Genomic DNA, 23214 nt, shown 5'->3' on the forward strand with positions numbered 1-23214 from the left:
AAATGGTGCGTCACAGCCATATAAACTCAGCAACAACAAAAAAAATCCCTTTTTCAGGACCCTGTCTTTCAAAGATAATTCGTAAAAATCTAAATAACTTTACAGATCTTCATTGTAAAGGGTTTAAAAACTGTTTTCCATGCTTGTTCAATGAACCAGAAACAATTGATGAATATGCACCTGTGGAACAGTCGTTAAGACCATAACAGCTTACAGACGGTAGGCTGTTAAGGTCACAGTTATGAAAACTTAAGACACTAAAGAGGGTCCTGACATGACCCTCCAGCATGACAATGCCACCAGCCATACTGCTCGTTCTGTGTGTGATTTCCTGCAAGACAGGAATATCAGTGCTCTGCCATGGCCAGCGAAGAGCCCGGATCTCAATCCCATTGAGCACGTCTGGGACCTGTTGGATCGGAGGGTGAGGGCTAGGGCCATTCCCCCCAGAAATGTCCGGGAACTTGCAGGTGCCTTGGTGGAAGAGTGGGGTAACATCTCACAGCAAGAATGGGCAAATCTGGTGCAGTCCATGAGGAAGAGATGCACTGCAGTACTTTGGTGCTCAACCTTAGCAAAATACATTTAAACTCAGTTTTTCACAATTACTGACATTTAATCCTAGTAAAAATTCCCTGTCTTAGGTCAGTTAGGATCACCACTTTATTTTAAGAATGTCAGAATAATATTAGAAAGAAAGAATTTCATGGTATCCAATTGTTGTAGTAGCTACTATCTTGTCTCATCGCTACAACTCCTGTATGGGCTCGGGAGAGATGAAGGTTGAAAGTCATGCGTCCTCCGATACACAACCCAACCAGCCACACTGCTTCTTAACACAGCGCACATCCAACCCGGAAGCCAGCCGCACCAATGTGCCGGAGGAAACACCATGTACCTGGCAACCTTGGTTAGCGCGCACTGCGCCCGTCCCGCCACAGGAGTCGCTGGTGCGCGATGAGACAAGGACATCCCTACCGACCAAGCCCTCCCTAACCCGGACGACGCTAGGCCAATTGTGCGTCGCCCCATGGACATCCCGGTCGCGACCAGTTACGACAGAGCCTGGGCGCGAACCCAGAGTCCCGGGAGGCCTTAAATTATTTAACTTAGGACAAAAGTTTTGGGTAGCCTTCCACAAGATATCTGTCGATATAGGACTCGTTCTACTGTGGATACAGATACTTTTGTACCCGTTTCCTCCAGCATCTTCACAAGGTCCTTTGCTGTTGTTCTGGGAATGATTTGCACTTTTCGCACCAAAGAACGTCCAGCTCTAGGAGACAGAATGCGTCTCCTTCCTGAGCGGTATGACGGCTGCATGGTCCCATGATGTTTCTACGTGTGTACGATTGTTTTTACAGATGAACATGGTACCTTCAGGCGTTTGGAAATTGCTCCCAAGGATGAACCAGACTTGTGGAGGTCTACAATTTTTTTTCTGAGGTCTTGGCTGATTTCTTTTGATTTCCCCATGATGTCAAGCAAAGAGGCACTGAGTTTGAAGGTAGGCCTTGAAATACATCCACACCTCCAATTGACTCAAATGATGTCAATTAGCCTAACAGAAGCTTCTAAAGCCATGACCTAATTTTCTGGAATTGTACAAGGTGTTTAAAGGCACAGTCAACTTAGTGTATGTAAACTTCTGACCCACTGGAATTGTGATACAGTGAATTATAAGTGAAATAATATGTCTGTAAACAATTGTTTGAAAAATGACTTGCACAAAGTAGATGTTCTAACCGACTTGCCAAAACTATAGTTTGTTAACAAGACATTTGTGGAGTGGTTGAAAAACAAGTTTTAATGATTCCAACCTAAGTGTATGTAAACTTCTGACTTCAACTGTAACTGATGAACATATCCTCTGCAGCAGAGGTAACTCTGGGTTTTTCTTTCCTGTGGTGGTGCTTATGAGAGCCAGTTTCATCATAGCACTTGATGGCTTTTGCAACTGTGCTTGAAAAAACTTTCAAAGTTCTTGAAATTTTCCACATTGAGTGACCTTTATGTCTTAAAGTAATGATGGACTGTCATTTCGCTTAGCTTATTTGATCTGTTCTTGACATAATATGGACTTGGTCTTTTACCAAATAGGGCTATCTTCTGTATACCACCCCTACCCAATTGATTGGCTCAAATGCATTAAGCAGGGAAGAAATTCCACAAATTAATATTTAACAAGGCACACCTGTTAATTGAAATGCATTCCAGGTGACTACCTCATGAAGCGGGTTGAGAGAATGCCAAGAGTGTGCAAAGCTGTCATCAAGGCAAAGGGTGGCTACGCTGAAGAATCTCAAATAACATATCTTTTGATTTGTTTAACACTTTTTTGGTTACTACATGATTCCATGTGTTATTTTGTAGTTTTGATGTCTTCACTATTATTCCACAATGTAGAAAATAGAAAAAATAAAGAAAAAACCTTGAATGAGTAGGAGTGTCCAAACTTTTGACTGGTACTGTATGTTCAATTAACTGTCAACATTCTATTTGTCTTATGTCAATACGTATGGCCTTTCTTGGTCCCCTAAATGGGTGACAAAACGTTTATAAACATTAGACATCCTACTGACAAACTACCATTCATCTGCTGTGAAGGCCAAAACATCTTTGAGGGTCCAAACAATGTGAATAAACACACCTCTGAATGGTCCAAAAACCAAATCCAGGAGTCCAAGGCAGTGGCAGTGATGACCAACTACAGAAGCAACAGCCTGCACAGGCTGGTCAAATAAAACAAAACAGGATTAAGATGGATGGATGGTTATGATGATGGGGGCGTTACGGGTTAAAGGATGATGGTTTTTGCCGACTCGCTCTGTATGACTACAGCACTCCACTGCATTGAGGCTCTCTGTTCTCACACCGCTCACAGACATGGGAGGTCAGGTCTTCCCAGTGTCTCTCTCCTCACAGGCTCCACACAGTCCAGGTGATCACAACATCAGACTGTTTGACTTACCTTGGACACTGAATATGGACACTCTCCCTTGTGAATGTACTAAACCCAAAGCCCTAGCCACTTACACACATACTGCTCATGAAACCTTTTACCGGTTTAGCTGGAACATGAAAACAAAAACACACATTTCAATCTAGGTTCAATCAATCACGAAACAGATGACAAAAGGGGAAAACATCAGAACAAAACAGTCCCCACAAATATAGCTACACACCAATGAAAGGGAAGAGCACCCAGTTGGCAGAGGACAATAAAACCACAACAGGCAAAAATGTTCAACACACACAGAATTACCTCTCAGGGGTGGGTTCAGGGTCTACGGGGGCAGGCTCTGGAGACTGGTAAGCAGCAGTAGGCGAAGCTGCCTGATTGGGCGAAGCAGCGCTAGCAGGGAGAGCGGCATGTGTGGGGCTGGTGGAAACTGGAGCATGCTCAACAGGGCTACTGCATAAGAGGTTAAATTGCATTGCGAGAAAACCATCAGCAGTCTGGGGCCGAAATCCATATGTAGGGCTGTGTGTATATGAACTAGAGGGTTAATGTCAGCACAAATAGACCTGTAAGGTTATATGGCCTCAATCACATGCAAAACCAAAAGCCTTGATATTGCTCAGCCCAAAGCAAGGATGTCCATCAAGGAACAAATGGAGAAAGAGTAGGAAAAGAAATCAATGACAATTATTCACAAGCCTTATCTTCCAATATCAGGATTTAGTGCCAAAAGTGAGGAAAAAAAACCTCTGCGGGGGAAGAAAAACTCACAATCTGCTCATAATAAGATAAAAACTAACGTTTGAACTATCGATTTTGGGTGAGTCACTGGAGAAAGCGCAGAGACTGGCAGGGGTGAGTGGGGTGATACCTGGTTGTATTTCACTCTTAATGGAAAGCTGCCTAGCTGCTACTGCAGGAATCGATTGAGCATAATGGGGAATGATTAAATAACTGCGTCAAGACGAGCGCTTCATCAACCATGTCTAGGGCCAGAGGGCACCACCTCACCATATGCTTGATATACACAGTCCTTACGCAATTAACACAGTGCATTACACATTGATCTGGAACTGTATAGTGTATCATACTAATATAATATAATCAGAGACAATCTAAGGTGTTGGGAGAGTTTCAGCCATAAACTCTGTTGGGGAAAAGGATTAAACAGAGTATATACCAACAACAGCAAAAAGGAGAGAAAAATGAACACACTCAGTGAGCATGGCCTAATCCATAAGTGTACGCTACAGAACATTTGTGAATTTACTTTTAAACATGAGTGAAAATGAACAGTGGCGGCTCCCCAGATCTTGACATTTAAACACAGCTGACTTTGACATGAGGCCAAAACATTGAGTGAATGACTGCGGGAGAAGGTGGGGTTGAGGACTGGGGAGAACGGAATGAATGCAATGCCCAGGGGGAGCTGCCCAGGCTGGTGCAGGTTGGGGGACAGAGAGGGTGGCAGGCATCTAGCAGCAACAGGCCTGGTGGTGGTAGACCGATGGCTGACCCCTACTCACTTCGAGCACCCTGACCTCCTCTCCTGGACATCAATCTGACCGGTCATTTAACCCTTCATCACTTTCTGTGGTGAACTTTGGAGGTTAGCAAGTGCTCCTAGGTTGTGGTGATAGTGGGTCTGTCTATGGTGTGTCTCACAGCTAGATGTGTGGAGCGAGGAGTGGAGTGTTGGCAAGGGAGGTGGGAGGATCAGCACAGATAGACAGGTGGTAGATGCTCTCAGTTTGAGTGACAGTTAACAGAGGAAGTGCCTTTGAGGCTGTGTACAAGGACAGGACAGGCCACAGTCACACAGATACAAAAGCCACTATCTTCAATGACTTCTGAATCCAACCAATGAAACCTATTACTAGGATAAAGTATTATAATCTAGAACACCTGATTTGAATTATTAGCTGGTTGATAAGCTGAATCAGGTTTGTTACAACAGGAGTTGGATTGAAAACCTACAGGAGGGGAGCTCTCCAGCAACTGGGTTGAAGAGCCCTGCTCTAGAGAGACCTCAACAAAGTCCCTTTTAGCAGATGGGAGTGTAGGAAATTCCTCTCAATTGTGTTTCAACTGGGTATAAGTTACATGAACTCATCTGGCATAGGTACAGACATCTAACTTCAATACCACTGGATCTCTATTTGAACGCAGACAGCCATGTACACAGACACACACACAGACACACAGACTTGCCTCACAAGGGGTTTACATAAATGGGCATTCTGTGCAGGTCATTAGGTACACACTGAGGACACTGGCCTTCAAAACGCATTTACCCTCTTCATGCAGGATTAATAGATTGCATTGGCTGAATTGCTGGGCTGTATTTCCAGATGTTTCCGAGGGAATGACTGTTTCAAGTTAGGGGCAGATTAAGGATAGTGTTCTTTGAAGGCTGAAGTCAAAATCTGGTGCCTCAGATTAACAACACAAGGGGAACTAGATAGAAGTAGAAAGAGGCCACACCCGACAGGGATGTTCAAAATAGAAGATTGTATACATGCACCACTCTTTCATCTGCCAATGATTTATAAACAGTTTGGAATTTGAAATACTTGATCCGTAAACTAAATGACGCCATTTCATTTCTCACTTTATCTCACTGTGGAACTTGAGGACACTAATTTGAGGATAGTTTTAAATGGTAACAAATGTATAGCGCCCCCCACTGGTAACATCTGCTTGGCACAACTGTCAACATAGGGAAATTGTGATCTCTCCCACTAAAGCAGCTGGGTTAGTAAGGCAGCTCCATGGGCAGGCAACCTGACACCTCGCCTACCATTTCACTCTGCTCCTCATTCTCTGGGAGAGAGAGACCACTCCGCGGTAGGTAGGCAAACACTGGCGTGTGTTTGCATGATACTGGTGAGGTGCGCAGGCAAGTGCAAGGGCAGGGGAGTCTTTAGCAAGGGGGAGAGAGAGACCGGTGCATGCTCTTACAGGCAATTAAGGAGGATGAGAATTGAGATTACAGATAGTCAAGGCAGGATCAATGGGTCTAGTACTAGGTGGTTTAGAGACATCAAACAGGTATTTATTTTACCATGTTCAGCTGTCTACTGTACATCAAAGCAGTAGTGCGCTTTAACCATGGAGGTTAGGATTCGTGGGAGGGGGTTGAGGGAGGGGGATGGTTGGGTTACTGGAGAGCTGTCGTAGATGAGGAAGACACTGACTGACAGGTGATACAGGCAAGACTAAACACAAGGAAACACAATGATTCAGACACACAACATGAAGACAGACACAAACACATAGCTGTCCACAGGTACCCCTCACCTTCTGTGCCCTTTACCTGGTTCTCAAACGGGAAGTACAGTAGGTCTACATTAACTCTACCTTCTTGATTGCCAAAAACTGTCATTCGTCCCATGAATTAAACCTACAACATAAAATCCTATCGCCTACTGTCACAAGCTCCTCTATAATATTGAGACAACCAGTTGGGTCCTTGAGGCTTTTGAAAACATTATAATTTTCAAAAATAATCATTAAGAAAATAGGAAGTCACATGAGCCCTAGGCCCCTAAAATGAGCCCTAGGTCCCGAAAATGAGCCCTAGGTCCCGAGAAGTCACAAACTGCAAAAACACAAATCCTGCCGGGAACTGAGCACACACACCAAATTACTTTCCACTAATTTGGAGTTGAGGGTGGGATGAGATAGCTATGGAGTGATGTGCCGAAATTTGATGTGAAGCAATGGCGCAGGTCCTGATGTTTTGGAATGTCTGGTGTGTCAGTTCTAGAATCTGTGATGAAAAAAAAGAGGGAGTGAGGGATAGGAGGAGCAGAATACTGAATGGAACTGAAGTGTAGAAGGAGATCTTGTATGTGGGGCGGAGACTGAGGCCTGAGTATGATAGAGGAGGAAGAGGAGGCGTGATGAAGGGCGAGAGGGGGTCAGCCACCCAGAGGCACTCCAGTGCAAACACACTGTCTACCCAGCATGCATTGCATGCAGGTGGAAATATCCCTCAGGGGAGGTGAAGAAGAAGGGGGAGGGGGAATGATGCCAAGGAGCATGTCCAGGCAGGGAAGAGGCAGTTAGCAGAGATTTCCAACAGTTACAAACGGCCAGTAATAATCCACTCATCAGCCCACAGCAGAGCTAAGTAACACCAGTTCCCCTAATGTTACAACCAGACAAGCAGAGTTATCTTTCAAAGGGCTTTCAACACCTTCAAACATCGCCTCGCCGACTCTCACTACTCACATATTTGACTTCCTGTTCGCCTTTCTTATGCAGGAGGCTGGGATGAAACCCAACAGGATGTTGTCTGAGGGCTGTGCTTGAATCCTGATATGATAGTCCCTAACTTCAGCCACATCTGACCTCCTTATAGTTAGCAGCTACAGAGACTCTTGCCTCATGGACAGACCATTGATATAATACTGCTTCTACATAATAACAGACGATCAACAATTGCTAACAATTGATGACATGATTATACTAGAGCTAATGATGGCTGAGTTCAGTACAATAATTACACAAGAAATGGCCCCGTGGAACAGACTAAATGGCATGTGTGGAGAAGAACAAAGCCCTGTTTTCTAAAGGTGTACCAATGAAGCACGTCAGTTCATCCTTTTGTGAGTCGTGATAATTAGCTTGGTTTATTTTTACAGTGTTTCTTAAGAGCTTTTCGGGATAACATTAAACTATTGCTTTGAGATTGTATTTGTAATAGATATCTTACAAAACACTTGACATGATGCAACATACAGTAGGTTGGAATTATGTATGGAAAAGGTTTTGCAAAGCCACCTGCTTTATATCAAATCGCTCCGTTTCTTTCTAGGTCAAGTTGTGTATTTAACAGCTCAAATGCCAAAAGGCCTTTATCAGGAGCTTCTGTGAAAAAAAATCCTTGACCAACTTGCTTAAATAGTGAATAGCCCTGCCCTTGGTAGCTGAAAAGAAAACAGCTATTCAAACCTTTTCAATTACCAATGATGAAATTGAAAGATACCGTCAAAGAAAATGGGTGAACTTCTCTCATTGATGTCAATAGCAAGGTCATGGTCAATATAGAATTCAATAATTTTCCTTCTGATTGAAGTCATACTCGTAATCAGGTGGCTATCTGGCCATGAGCCAGATGGGAACCTATCCTTTTCATATGTTTAAAGATCAGTGCATTGCACAATGCAGGCAGCACTCCTAATTATCCTTAGTTTACTTTATGCCATTCATCTTCTCTGGGAAAATCTCAAATTCCTCACTTTCTCATAGGCTGCAAGGGTTTGCTGCTCTCCACACATTCCAATGAGTCAGAGCCCGGGGATAAGGAAACAAACACAGCATGTTTCATCGGTGAGGGATTCATCTTGAGATTCAATACGACGTTTGCTGATATGGGGGAATTGTTTATCCTTAACTGGACCCTTGACATCTTGTTTAAGTTTTATTAAATGGTTCCTTGGTGAAATGGTTCCTGTGAAAGTTAATAAATATATATATATATATATATATATATATATATATATATATATATATATATAAACGGATGTTTGTGATGACTCATATGTATAATTGGTTATTGTCTCTAAGAGGGTGTTGGTTTGCTATGCTATAAAGGTAGGAAACTATTTCCTCCATAACTTCCATTTAAAGCCTGTAAACTGCTACATCAAAACATAATCTCTTCTCTTTTCAGAGTAACAATCTGATATGAAAGCAACTAAAGGAACATTTTTAATTTAGTGGCATTGTTTTTATTCATACTTATCACAATGTCAAACTCAAATAGTGATAATTTACAGTTGAAATACAATACAACTTTCTTATACAGCTGCAATTTCTTTAGAAAGCTAGCATCAACTTAAATAGCCAAAATAAGGAGGGAATATGACATTGGGCTAAAATCTTCATTACAACATGTGATCAACAAGTATTGAACAACCCTCTTTCTACGAACTCACATTCCAGTATCTTTAGCCTGACCTTCTCCTCACTCACAGTCCAACTGTTTTACCTGCTCTGCACTTCTCTGGTTGCTACAGTTACGTTCGGTCTGACACATATTTTAAACCACGGCTTTTTCTGGCAGGTTAAGGATTTGAGCAGACAGGCCATTGTGCCAATTTTTCAATTTGGCAAAACGTGGACCTTTAAATTCCGTGTCAAACTTTTCCCTGTGGCATGAGGAAAGAGAGAAAGGAAAATGGGGGAAGAGAGAGAAAGGAAGAAAGGGGGGGGGGAGTGAGAGACGGGTTAGGGACTGTGGCCTCCACTCCCCTGCCTGAGTCCTGTGAGAGTCAGAGTGCACTGGGGGCTCCCAAATCCTCAACAAACACAAAATCAACACAACCCCACTGGGTGGCTCTATGATGTCCTGCACCATACTGTATCAGGGAATAAGCCCAGGCTTGAGAAATCCCTCATGAAGAAACAAAAAGGGATATTTCTGCTCTGTGTGTGTGGCAGCAACACGTTACGTGGTATTTCAGCTAGAGGAGTCTAACAGACGGCTCATCATGAGGGCTATCCGTAATCCATGTGTGGGGGACTGCAGCGTCGAAACACCTCATGCTATTCTCACGGTTGGCTCGGCAGGACATGACTCACACTCTAACCTTCAAGTTCACCACAGAGAGTGGTGTGGAGCTGGGCCGTTTGGTAGGGCTGAGTGACTCAGTGACCCTTGACCACTAGCTAACAGCAGAAACTCTGCTCTGGGATCATCTGGGGCAATGACCAAATACAGCCTTTTTGCTAGGCCACACCGGTCGCTGCTGCTAGCTGCCTACCTTGATTTCCTCAGATGTTCCACGTCTGGGTCTTGCACTAAACGGAGAGGGAGAGAGAAGAACCATCAGTAACTGAGTGTGTGGCAGGATAAGAGGGGTAGACTAAACTAAATTAAACAAGAACAGAATAGAAATAGAAAAGCAGCACTACTTACTGAACTCCGTTCCCGTGATGTGGGCGAGGAGGCGGAAGGACTTGGACTGCACCTGGGAGGAGCTGCGGGCCCAGTCATTCAACTCCATGTCCCTGTCTGCAGTCTTGATCACAGCCTGATAAACTGGGGAGGCACTGTCTACCTGAGCATCTTTTACTGGGAGCGAACTGGAACCACAGAGAGAGAGCTGGCTCGTCACACTGGCACTAATTCATGCCCACCATAGCCTGACAGCAATCAGGGCGAATAGGAAATGTGGGGTGTTGATTCGAATTCTGATCACAGTGTTACAAACTGCAGTCTGGTGGTGATTTTTTATTACTGGGGTATGTCTGAGTGTATACATATAAAGTACTATAACTAACCTTTGTAGCCTACTTAGATGACTAAGGAGCATTTAGGAGAATTGGGAGAGGATCTATTTCAAAGGCTCCCTCTTCACTTTTAATGTGAGATGTAAAAAACAGGCTCGGTCTTGCATAAGGGGAGCTGCAAGAGAGGAGCTAAAAACTGGACATTGAAAAGCAGCATCCACCAGCATCTGCTCACACAAACCAGTGATAAAATGGTAAAAAGCTGTCAAATAGTTTCCTATTTGCAGAAGCTTGCACGTGAAGCACTATGGCTACATAACAAAACCTGTGGCATCTTTTCTCAACAGCATATTTCAGAAATCTAATTTCATAAAATAAAAACACACATACTGTACCTCTAGCAGGAGGAAAGAGCTCAGAACATTCAGTTTAGTGTCATTATTGAACTAGTATAGTTCCTGGTATATGGCATAGCTAGTGCTGGTCAGTTGCACATTACTGATTGGGAGGTTCAGAGTATTGAGGCCAGCACGTAATGTGTTCGTCCTCCATTCATTTCCTTTTTATATCCATATAAATCATGCAGTTCTTTTGCAATACAAGAGACTACTGACCTGTGATAATGTCACAGCTGACAATAAAATATATTTTACAGAGAGCCTTGAAACATAAATGATCTCTGTGTAGCCAGCAGGGCAGTGGACTCTGTCTAAGAAATGGTTTGCTATACCAAGACAATAATAATAATTTTAAAAAATAACAAAATTATGAGTCTGTGGTTGACCTGTTGAGTAATATTGGTTTGCAACACACTCTGCTTTTCTAAAAACAAAATCTTTGTTTGGCATGAAAACTACTAATAAATGTCTGTTTTCCATGCATTTCAATCACAATACAATTTCAGCACAATTTTCCAACGGAATGAAAAATTGTTTGTTAGTAATCAGTCATTGATAAAGACCCACAATCCCTGAATATCAAAACACCATACTTATAGTGATGTCCTCGACAAACAGCTGCTCTGCAATCGACTCCCGTCAAACTATGACGTCATCATTGCATTATGGTGCAGAGGCAACATCCGGCAATTCTAGACATCATTCCATCAACCCACAAACTACGCCAATTGGTGGCGTGTAGAAAATTGCCATGGGTAACAAAATCTCCAATCAGAGTGAGGATGTAGTGGGTTAGCAGTGAGGGGAACGGATGTAAGGAGGGAGGAGACAGCACACAGGCTGTGCTTCGTAGGTTGTCACAGAGCGGTCTACTTACGCCAAGGGGGAGCCGGCTGGGACTTCCTCTCTGTTCGGCGGGGAAGGGGTGGGGCGGGGCGAGGTGGGGCAGTGGATGGATGGATGGAGAGGGTTGGGGGGGAAGCAGCATGGCATGGTGGGTGGGATGGACAGTGCGGTGATTGGGATTGTTGAGGAGGAACCGAGGAAGTGAAAGAGGGAGGATTAGATATGGGCCCCGTAGCGGAAGGAAGGCATAGAGTGAGACCCTCAGCTTTCGTTAATCTCACCAAGAGAAATTTCCCTTTTCTCCACATATGAACAAAACAATTTGTCTGGTTATCAATTTCTAAAGAAAGTTCTCTGTTTACATGAAGCATGTGTGTCTATATATTTACATACATTGATACAAATCAAGAGTTTACAGTCCCTTTCATTAAACTATACATTTTGTACTGGGATGTCTGTACTGGGATCTTCAGGTATTTGAAAGGCAATTACGAGTGTGGGTGAGGGTATGTAAAAGGGTGGCAGGTAGCCTAGCGGTTAAGAGGGTTGGGCCAGTAACCTAAATGTCGCTGGTTTGAATCCCAGAGCAGACTTAGTGAAAAATGTGCAGATGTGCCCTTGAGCAAGGCACTTAATCCTAGTTGCTCTGGATAAGAGCGTCTGCTAAATTACTAAAATTCAAAAAGATCAGGGAAGGCTTGGTGACTAAAGGTGATTGGGTGGCTTTATGCTTGAAGGTGAGCAGCAGGAAGACATTCATAGAATGGATGGAATCTAACAAATACACTTGAATATTGCAACAGGTGACCTGCATTTGTAACAAGGAATATAGATTGGTTAGCTGATAACGTCCCGAAAACAGAAGTCAGCATATTATTGTGATTCTGGATGGCCAGATAGCTACCAACAATGACAAGAAACTGCAATGTCGGGAATCATAAGTGGCTCGTTTCAACTTGTTCTTGATACCAGGTCTTGTTTTGAGGTGTTGACTGATTTCATGCCAATGCTAAAATGGCAAAAATTCGCTAGCTAGCTAAACAACAACTGTAACAATGAATTTGAGAAACAAGAAGTGCTCATTGCGCAAATGTACAGTACCAGTCAAAAGTTTGGACACAACTACTCATTAAAGTATTTTTCTTTATTTGTACTATTTTCTACATGGTAGAATAACAGTGAAGACATCAAAACTATGAAATAGCACATATGGAATCATGTAGTAACCAAAATAATTGTTAAACAAATCAAAGTGCAGTCGCAAAAACTAATGAAACTGGCTCTCATGAGGACCGCCACAGGAAAGGAAGGCCCAGAGTTACCTCTGCTGTGTCTTTGTGAGACGCAGAGTAAGTGAACGGATTATCTCCTCGTGTGTGTTTCCCACCGTGAAGCATGGAGGAGGTGTGATGGTGCTTTGATGGTGAAACTCTCTGTGATTTATTTGGAATTCGAGGCACATTTAACCAGCATGACTACCAAAGGATTCTGCAGCGATACGCCATCCCGTCTGGTTGACCCAACACACCTCCAGGCTGTGTAAGGGCTATTTGACTAAGAAGGAGAGTGATGGAGTGCTGCATCAGATGACCTGGCCTCCACAATCACCTGACCTCAATTGAGATGGTTTGGGATGAGTTGAACCACAGAGTGAAGGAAAAGCAGCCAACAAGGGCTCAGCATTTGTGGGAACTCCTTCAAGACTGTTCCTCATGAAGTTGGTTGATATAATGCCAAGATTGTGCAAAGCTGTTATCAAGGCAAAGGGTGGCTACTTTGAAGAACCTAAAATATATTTTGATTTGTTTAACACATTTTTGGTTACTACATGATTCCATGTGTTATTTCATAGTTTTGATCTATTCACTATTATTATTCTATTATATTGTTTTATTCTACCTTGTAGAACATTGTTAGAATAAATAAAAACCCTTGAATGAGTAGGTGTCTAAACATTTGACTGGTACTGTATTTATTTTTTCAATAAACATAAATATACAGTTGAAGTCGGCAGTTTACATACACCTTAGCCAAATGCATTTAAACTCAGTAAAAATTCCCTGTCTTAGGTCAGTTATGATCACCACTTTATTTTAAGAATGCGAAATGTCAGAATAATAGTAGAGAAAATGATTTCTTTCTTTCATCACATTCCCAGTGGGTCAGAAGTTTACATACACTCAATTAGTATTCGGTAGCATTGCCTTTAAATTGTTTAACTTGGGTCAAATGTTTCGGGTAGCCTTCCACAAGCTTCCCACAATAAGTTGGGTGAATTTTGGTCCATTCCGCCTGACAGAGCTGGTGTAACTGAGTCAGGTTTGTAGGCCTCCTTGCTTGTACACGCGTTTTCAGTTCTGCCCACAAATTTTCTATGGGATTGAGGTCAGGGTTTTGTGATGGCCACTCCAATACCTTGACTTTGTTGTCCTTAAGCCAATTTTACCACAACTTTGGAAGTATGCTTGGGGTCATTGTCCAGTCGAAGACCCATTTGCGATCAAGCTTTAACATCTTGACTGATGTCTTGAGATGTTGCTTCAATATATCCACATAATTTTCCTTCCTCAAGATGCCATCTATTTTGTTAAGTGCACCAGTCCCTCCTGCAGCAAAGCACCCCCACAACAAGATGCTGCTGCCCCGTGCTTCACAGTTGGGATGCAAGCATCCTCCTTTTTCTTTCAAACATAACGATGGTCATTATGGCCAAACAATTCTATTTTTGTTTCATCAGACCAGAGGACATTTCTCCAAAAAGTACGATCTTTGTCTCCATGTGTAGTTGCAAACCCTAGTCTGGCTTTTTTATGGCGGTTTTGGAGCAGCAGTGTCTTCCTTGCTGACTGGCCTTTCAGGTAATGTCAATATAGGACTCGTTCTACTGTGCATATAGATACTTTTGTACCTGTTTCCTCCAGCATCTTCACAAGGTCTTTTGCTGTTGTTCTGGGATTGATTTGCACTTTTTGCACCAAAGTATGTTCATCTCTAGGAGACAGAATGCGTCTCCTTCCTGAGCGGTATGACGGCTGCGTGGTCCCATGGTGTTTATACTTGCATACTCTTGTTTGTACAGATGAACATGGTACCATCAGGCGTTTGGAAATTGCTCCCATGGATGAACCAGACTTGTGGACGTCTACAATTTTATTTAGTGAGGTCTTGGCTGATTTCTTTTGATTTTCCCATGATGTCAAGCAAAGAGGCACTGAGTTTGAAGGTCGGCCTTGAAACATATCCACAGGTACATCTCCAATTGACTCAAATTATGTCAATCAGAAGCTTCTGTTTAAAGGCACAGTCAATTAAGTGTATGTAAACTTCTGTCCCACTGGAATTGTAATACAGTGAATTATAAGTGAAATAATCGGTCTGTAAACAATTGTTGGAAAAATGACTTGTGTCATGCACGAAATAGATGTCCTAACCGACTTGCCAAAACTATAGTTTGTTAACAACGTGTGGAGTGGTTGAAAAACAAATTAATGACTCCATCCTAAGTGTTTGTAAGCTTCCGACTTCAACTGTAGTTTACATGTCAAGAATCTAAGCTAATCCTGTCTGTTTTGCCCCATATTTGCGCACACGTCGGTTTTGTTGCTAAACAACCAAACCATCTATGCCTTTGTAAAAAAAAATACAAATCTACATCTGTGCCTTAGAGCATCAAATCAAACCCCTCCAGGCAATACAAATAGTAACACACCACAAACACCACCCTTAAACAAACAGATCTCACTGCTACCTACTTGAAACAGTCTGAGTTGTATGTTCCTTCTTGACACATACAAAATACACTTAGGATATACAGTCCTGTAGAAATATTTTAAAGGATGGTAACAATCCTAGATCATCAGGACCTGAAAAGACATCCTGACGAAGTAAGCCTGCGGCTTTAGCTTCTCCAGCACAGCGCGGCTACACTACACTGTAGTGCTAGGCTAGTTCAGCACAGCCAGCCAAGGAGAGGAAAGGAGGGGTACTACTTAGGTCATGCAGGTTGGGGGAAAGGTAGAAAGAGAAGGAAAGTGAGGGAAGGAGTGCAGAGGAAGGGAGGGTCTTACCCGGCCTCGTGGCCCTTGGACTGTCCGGCGATGGCGTCCATGATGGCGTCCTGGGAGTACATGCTAATGGGGGTGTTGTACTGGGCATGGATTATGGTGGCCTTGCCCCCAGGACCCTTCACCTCGATGGGCTTGTGGGTGGACAGGGCAGTGTCCTTCAGCGCAATGGGGTTGAAGCTGGGCACATACTCGTTGCTGTCGTGGATTCGGTAGAGGGTTGGAGGAAGTTGGCAGGATAGTGATGATTAGGGTGAAGAGGAGAAGAAGTAAAGACGGAGAAAGAGGGAAAAGTGAAGGAAAGTGAGGAAGGAGGGTGGCAGTGGAAGGAGAAATGGTGTGAGATGTTAAGTGAAACAGTGTAATAGCCTGTTAGCAGATCAGTTTGTGCCAACACCTCTGTCATGTATAATGCCATGCGGAACATCAACATGTACAGCACACAACACCGGGTGGCACAACAAAGGAGTTGGCTCATGCACAAAAGGGGACAATTAAGACTGGGGACATTCACGCCTTTTCTATGCACTTCTCAGTATTTGGTATACAGCCTTAACCTTATTCACCTACGTAACGTGCTCTGCAGGTGTGGCTAACTTGCTCTGAATGAATTGAATTCAACCTCAATACGTGTAGAGAGAAAATGGTGCATAAAAAAGGAAATTAAGTTCCATTTACTGGTGCTTAACACGGGTCAGAATTCCCCCCATAGAGATCTGCTGCCACAACAGCGTGGGGTTTTGAAGAGAAAGACGGATAAAGAGCCATCGAGGCGCTGTATGTTACACAGCAAACATGCTCTGTAAATCCCCCAGTAGAGCAGGCACAGCACAGCTCACATATCTGCACACACACACACTCAGGTTTCCCTCCAGATACAGGTCAGCCCTCCCAGGTATGTGGGTGCCTACTGGCTCAGATGATGTTCTACAGCTGGCCCACAACTAAACTGATCACGATAAAGAGCAAATAGATGTGTTAATATCAACACGCGCTGTCATCTAAATTACAAAAGCACAAAGGCTGAACTTATTGAACCACTGCATCATCATTCAAATCCCACAAATAAAACACAGTTGATCAACGCAGGCAATGCAGTATCAAAACGATCAGCAAATGACAGTTGTTGTTTTTTTTACATCATATTAGCCGTCTATCCAATAAAAGTCAATTACACAAGCAAATACTTCATACGTCCACACGCTCCACCTAAATGCCACACTCTATGTACATGGCTGATGGCTCATGGGAGAATTTAGCATAATGTCAGAAAAGGACCTTTATTCTCTCATACAAAATATCCCCAAACCACTATTAATGAACAGGGATCTCGTCTGCGAGGGGTTTTCAAGTTAATGATCACAGGCAAATTTGTTTTATGCTAGGTTAAGATGTATTAGACGGTCGCTCCCTTTTTCTCTGGGACTTTGACAACCATTACAGACCAGACCAAAACTTTCATTATCATTACCAATCCTAGAACTGCTCATCTGTCTCAAAAAAAAAGGCATAATCACTACACAACAAGCCAAGACGATGCACATCCACTTCACACCAAAGAGCCTGACACGATAACGTTAACGTGACACACTACACCATGCAGCTGAACCGCGGAACCGTTCGGGGGCGATCGCTGCTACGCCACATGCAGGGTAGGGTACTAACTTGGCAGGAGTGTTGGAAATAACCTGAGACGGCGTGAGAGACAGAGAGAGAGAGAGAGAGAGAGAGACAGAGACAGAGACAGAGACAGAGAGAGACAGAAAGAGACAGAGAGAGAGACAGAGACAGAGACAGAGACAGAGACAGAGAGAGAGAGAGAGAGAGAGAGAGACAGAGAGAGAGACAGAGAGAGAGAGAAAGAGACAGAAAGAGACAGAGAGAGACAGAAAGAGACAGAGAGAGAGAGACAGAGAGAGAGAGACAGAGAGAGAGAGACAGAGAGAGAGAGACAGAGAGACAGAGAGAGAGAGAGAGAGAGAGAGAGAGAGAGACAGAGAGAGAGAGAGAGAGACAGAGAGAGAGAGAGAGAGAGAGAGAGACAGAGAGAGAGACAGAGAGACAGAGAGAGAGACAGAGAAAGAGAGAGAGAGACAGAGAAAGAGAGAGAGAGACAGAGAGACAGAGAGAGACAGAGAGAGAGAGAGAGAGAGACAGAGAGAGAGAGAGACAGAGAGGGGCAGAGAGAGAGACAGAGAGAGAGAGAGAGAGAGAGGGGGCAGAGAGAGACAGAGAGAGAGAGACAGAGAGGGGGCAGAGAGAGAGACAGTGATTAACAAGGCAATTACACTCTACCAACCCGCCACCGCCGAGGTCGCTTATTCGGCGTGAAAGGAGAAAAGATAGATGGAAGAGGGTGAATACTGAGAATCACACAATGCAACAGTGAAAGCCATCAGTGAAAAAAATATGTTTTCACCTTTGTTGCCGTTCATTCTTGATTATGATCATTACTGAGGCTTGTCCATCACTAATATAAAGCCGTGGCATTGCAGGCTCTTTAAATCTATAACGTGTCGCTAAAATACTATTTTTACGTCAGAGCAGTGGTATGAAGTGATAAAGAAAGAGGCAGAGAGAGTGCAACAGACCAAAGAGAAAACTTTGTACTGTATGTTTTGTAGACGAGGGTAGAAAGCGAGATAGAGAGATAAATAAAAAGGCAGAGAGGTGAAGAGAGAGGGTCAGACGAGACAGAGGCAGACACATTGGGGTGCTGTATGTTTAGAGATGGGAGCAGAGCAGAGCAGAGCAGAGAGGAACCTGAACCTAGCCATTCCATGGCTTTTTAAAGAGACAACAAGAACAGGTGCTGGCCCTGAACCATAGTCACGGTGTCTTACAGCACTCCGCAATTATTGTGGGAACCCCATGCCTCAGATGTGTGTGAGGTTTTTTAATTAGGTCACGCGACTGCTTTCTGTTTTAGATAAAACTAGGGGAATGCTAGTTCACTACATTCATCACAAAGACTGATATAGCAAACCCTGCTATTAGCGATTCACCTCTTTTAGCAATTCACCTCTTTTAGCAATTCACCTCTTTTAGCAATTCACCTCTTTTAGCAATTCACCTCTTTTAGCAATTCAACTTTCTCACATTAAAGAAGTTCTGCTATTAGCGCTTAACTGACACATACTAAAAACAAATCTCCATGTCACTGTGCAGTCCATCCTGGCCACGTTTAAAGCAATAGTTAGCTCTTCATATACACAAGCACTGTAAGGCTTGCCTGGGACGTCACATTTTGGCAGAGGGGACACCTAATCTCCCGGGGGCTCTTCGTATTACCTGGAGAAGGGCCACAGCCTGAGCTAGGGGCCTTTACTGTGCTGCCTGCCCTGCACATTCCCCTCTGGGGGAACCTAAATCACTAGAACCCATTAGGGTCACCAGGCTGTCTAGAGCCCAGCTTGGGATCAGAATACACAGCTAAATCTGAATGTTCTGAGGCTTTCTATCCTTCTGCCCCACGAGGGCCGGTCAGCAGAGCAGCAGGGACTGGGCGGAGTAGGGTGAAGCCCCTTGGAGTAGGGTGAAGTTGGCCATAGGCACTGATCTATGGTAAGTTTTGAGGGGGGGGGGGTTCTCTCTGAATGTTGAAGGTTAGGCTTTGGAGAGGGCTGGAGAGGGCCGACACCTGAGCCTATAGGCAACTTCCACCCGGAGCTTCTACCCCACTCCCTCCTCTTCACTATGGGGTTCACCAGGCCTGGCCACCCCTGGCTGGTGCTGCTGTTACTACTGTCTGTTCCACTTGGTTACATACCCCACTGAGAGGCCTGCTGCAGAGCCCTTTCCTCTGTGGCTCTCCTGGAGCTGAGCCATCTCTTGCAGGGTCTTAGCTGAGTACAGCCCAATAGGAGTGTTATACTGTGCCTTCTTTGTGGGGGTCGTCTTGCCCCCAGGGCTTGGAGTTTGCCTCTTGGTGGGCGACCCCGAGTAGGAGTTTTTCTCGCCAGACGCCTCTAGTGACACGGAGGAGGTATTGCAGGCCGAGAGGCCGCCATTTATTTTGGTAGTTTGAGCCTTCAGGAGGGAAGAGACGTGGGTGAGGTGGATAAGGGGGAAGACAGATAGAGGCGTGGTCAGAGAGAACAACGCAAAAGCTACTATAACATATAGCTGTTTGAACTTAAACTTGAAGGCAGGGAGGGTGCTGCATTGTCCCCAGTATCACCAGTAGAGGGCAGTGAGAAACAACATAGACAGTGCCTGAGCGGATCAGCCCAGCACAGCCCAGGGCTGTTCTTATAGACCTCAGAGCTGGATGTGCTGTGCTGCCTCTATGGCTCCTGACAGCCCTAATTGAGGAACTTTGCATGGAGCCTCCTGAAGCTCCCTATGAAGACTCCGGTCTGGAAGGAAGAAGTGGTTTCACTGAAAGTTCTCAAACCACTTCGATCCCATATGAGTGTGACTGAAGAGTGTGTTTATCTTTTATTTATAAGTGCAGCCAACAAAATTCTACAACTAGGGAAGTATGAAAACGTAGCATTCGGTGTGTGGAATATGTTGGGAGAGTGAGACTGAACAGAGTGTTGCTGGCTGCGGTCATGCTTACCTTCTGGTGAGGGATCTGTTGCATGGGAGAATCCATTCTTTGGGTGGATGTGGAAAGTGGAAATGGGCGCTTTGACCTGTAGCAAAACAAAAAACAGATACATTAGAAAATATTACAGTTATTAGAGTGTGACTTGGAATTCTACCACATAACAAGTGGCTGCCAGAAAGATGTTCTGCACGGAAAGCTTTTTCATGGTTTATGAGAGAGTTCGAGAGAGGCAAAGTCTACCGGAGAAAGTCCAGTGTCCAAAAAGCACATTACTACCTGGATACAAGGAGCAAAAAGGTCAAAGGTCCCAGAGAGAGGCCCACAGAGAGCTAGGCTAAACCTGAAACCTTCACAGACCACTCGGATACAAACGGTGTACCCTCATTATCATAAACGGTGGTGATCCATTTCAACAAGAACAGAACATAGATTCCAGAGCCAGAATAAAGTCAATTCCATACAATTTTAGATGAGAAAATGTATGTTCTCCAAGCTCAGCAAGAGTCAATCCACCATATTGTTCGCACCGCCAATGTTTACTTGAAACAACAATGTTGTTTGTCTACACTCTTAGAAAAAAAGGTTATCTAACAACCTAAAAAGGGTTCTTCGCCTGTCCCCATAGGAGAACCCTTTTTGGTTTCAGGTAGAACCCTTTTGGGTTCCATGTAGAATCCATTCCACAGAGAGTACATGATATTCAAAAGGGTTCTACATTGAACCTAGGTTCAAAATATTTAGGTTAAGACAAGAGGATTTGAATATTCCAGGAGGATATCAATCAATTTGTTTATTTTCTAACACTTCCAAATGGAATTACTTCATTGTCTTCCCCTTCCCATCTTCAACCCAGCCTTGAACCAAAATTGGTTCTACTTGGAACCAAAAAGGGTTCTCCTATGTGGACAACCGAAACCCCCTTTTGGAGTGAACCGTACTCGCGGTAGACCCTGACCTAGATCTATGGAGGTGGTATAAGAGTATGCTCAGGCTCATGGGTTGAGAACGGTCGGTTTTAACACTGTTGGTCAAGTTCAGATACACAAGTGAAATGGAAAGAAAAAAGATGAAGCACCAACGTACAGTTGAGTGAGTCAAGACTTGGGAGTGCTTGCCTTTCTGCACTTATCAAGCCCCGAATGCATCTTGAAGGACACATTCATTTATTTTCTTATTGACATTCCAGCACAATGCACACAGATGACGCATAACACACAGTGCTATATGACAGTTCAACTTCAAATAAATGAGTAAGTGCATATTGTAAGTGTCCAATGTTTTAAGTCTTCATTGTAGAAGGTTGTTAAATCTCTGCATTGTGTTCTTCTGTGCCGTACAGTGGTTATCCAAATAGTGGTTATTTATACTGAACAAAAATACAACATGCACCCATAATCTATGGATTTCACATGACTGGGAATAAAGATATGCGTCTGTTGGTCACAGATAAAATGGGTTTCACAATGGGCCTCAGGATCTCATCGTGGTATTTTTGTGCATTGAAATTGCCATCGATAAAATGCAATTGTGTTCGTTGTCCGTAGCTTATCAAATCAAATGTATTTATATAGCCCTTCGTACATCAGCTGATATCTCAAAGGGCTGTACAGAAACCCAGCCTAAAACCCCAATGCAGGTGTAGAAGTACGGTGGCTGGGAAACTCCCTAGAAAGGCCAGAACCTAGGAAGAAATCTAGAGAGGAACCAGGCTGTGAGGGATGGCCAGTCCTCTTCTGGCTGTGCCGGGTGGAGATTATAACAGAACATGGCCAAGATGTTCAAATGTTCACAAATGACCAGCTTGGTCAAATAATAATAATCACAGTAGTGGTCGAGGGTGCAGCAAGTCAGCACCTCAGGAGTAAATGTCAGTTGGCTTTTCATAGCCGATCATTAAGAGTATCTCTACCACTCTTGCTGTCTCTAGAGAGTTGAAAACAGCCTGCCCATACCATAACCCCACCTCCACCAGGTGTCACTCTGTTCACAATATTGACATCAGCAAACCGCTCACCCACACGACGCCATACACGCGGTCTGCGGCTGTGAGGCCGGTTGGACGTACTGCCAAATCCTCTAAAACGATGTTGGAGGTGGCTTATGGTAGAGAAATGAATATTACATTTTCTGCCAAAAGCTCTGGTGGAAATTCCTGCAGTCAGCATGCCAATTGCACGCTTCCTCAAAACTTGAGACATCTGTTGCATTGTGTTGTGACAACTGCACATTTTAGATGTGCCTTATTTTTTTCACCTGCACAAGGTGCACCTGTGTAATGATCATGCTGTTTAATCATCTTCTTGATATGCAACACCTGTCAGGTGGATGGAATATCTTGGAAAAGGAGAAATGCTCATAAACAGATGTAAACAAATTTGTGCACAATCTGAGAAATATGCTTTTTTTGCACATTGAACATTTCTGGGATCTTTTATTTCAGCTCATGAAACAGGACCAATACCTTACATGTTGCATTTATTTTTGTTCAGTGTATAAAGATAGACATGTCTGGCTTCTAAAAGGTACAATCAGTGGCGCAGCGGTCTAAGTCACTGCATCTCAGTGCTAGAGGCGTCCCTACAGACATCCTGGTTCCAATCCAGGCTATATCACAACTGGACATGATTGGGAGTCCCATAGGGCAGCGCACAATTGGCCCAGCTTCGTCTGGGGTAAGCTGTCATTGTAAATAAGAATTTGTTCTTATTAACTGACTTGCGTAGTTAAATAAAGGTTCAATATATATATATGGACAAACCGAAGTAGCCGTTAACTGTGTTACATTAAAGTGGCTGGTGAGAAATTACATGAATGTTAAATAAGGATTTCTGAGCTGCAGAAATGACACTGACGTAATCCATTTGCATCGTAGGGCAGAATTCAATGGCGTTTTTTGAAAGAATTCTCTGGCCTTTTGGCCTCTGTCGGCCTGCTACACAAAAGGCCCAAATAGCTCTGGCAAACAAATTAGCACAAAGAAAAGGATTCAATGACCTGACGACTGAGTGTTCTTCCCAAAAGGTTTTGGCATTGGATTAGAATGGCTTCAGAATATAAGGGGTGAAAAAACACTGACAAAATGCACATTTATAATAGATGCTTCATGTGTTGACTACCTGTATTGCTCATCAACTCTTGACTGCCTTC

The 23214-nt window shown here is 43.7% G+C and overlaps 1 protein-coding gene across 1 annotated transcript in view; it reads right to left on the reverse strand.

Annotated features, from left to right (window-relative positions):
- ldb3a (LIM domain binding 3a) overlaps positions 1 to 23214 on the reverse strand; it is a 56902-nt gene that overhangs the window by 7067 nt on the left and 26621 nt on the right. The window contains 7 exon segments of the mRNA XM_064930900.1: positions 3266 to 3392; positions 9014 to 9120; positions 9736 to 9772; positions 9891 to 10057; positions 15516 to 15710; positions 17178 to 17200; positions 20077 to 20152. Coding sequence (XP_064786972.1) covers positions 3266 to 3392; positions 9014 to 9120; positions 9736 to 9772; positions 9891 to 10057; positions 15516 to 15710; positions 17178 to 17200; positions 20077 to 20152 — 732 coding nt within the window.

Source organism: Oncorhynchus masou, chromosome 23 (genome assembly GCF_036934945.1).
Source record: "Oncorhynchus masou masou isolate Uvic2021 chromosome 23, UVic_Omas_1.1, whole genome shotgun sequence".
NCBI classification, from domain to species: domain Eukaryota; kingdom Metazoa; phylum Chordata; class Actinopteri; order Salmoniformes; family Salmonidae; genus Oncorhynchus; species Oncorhynchus masou.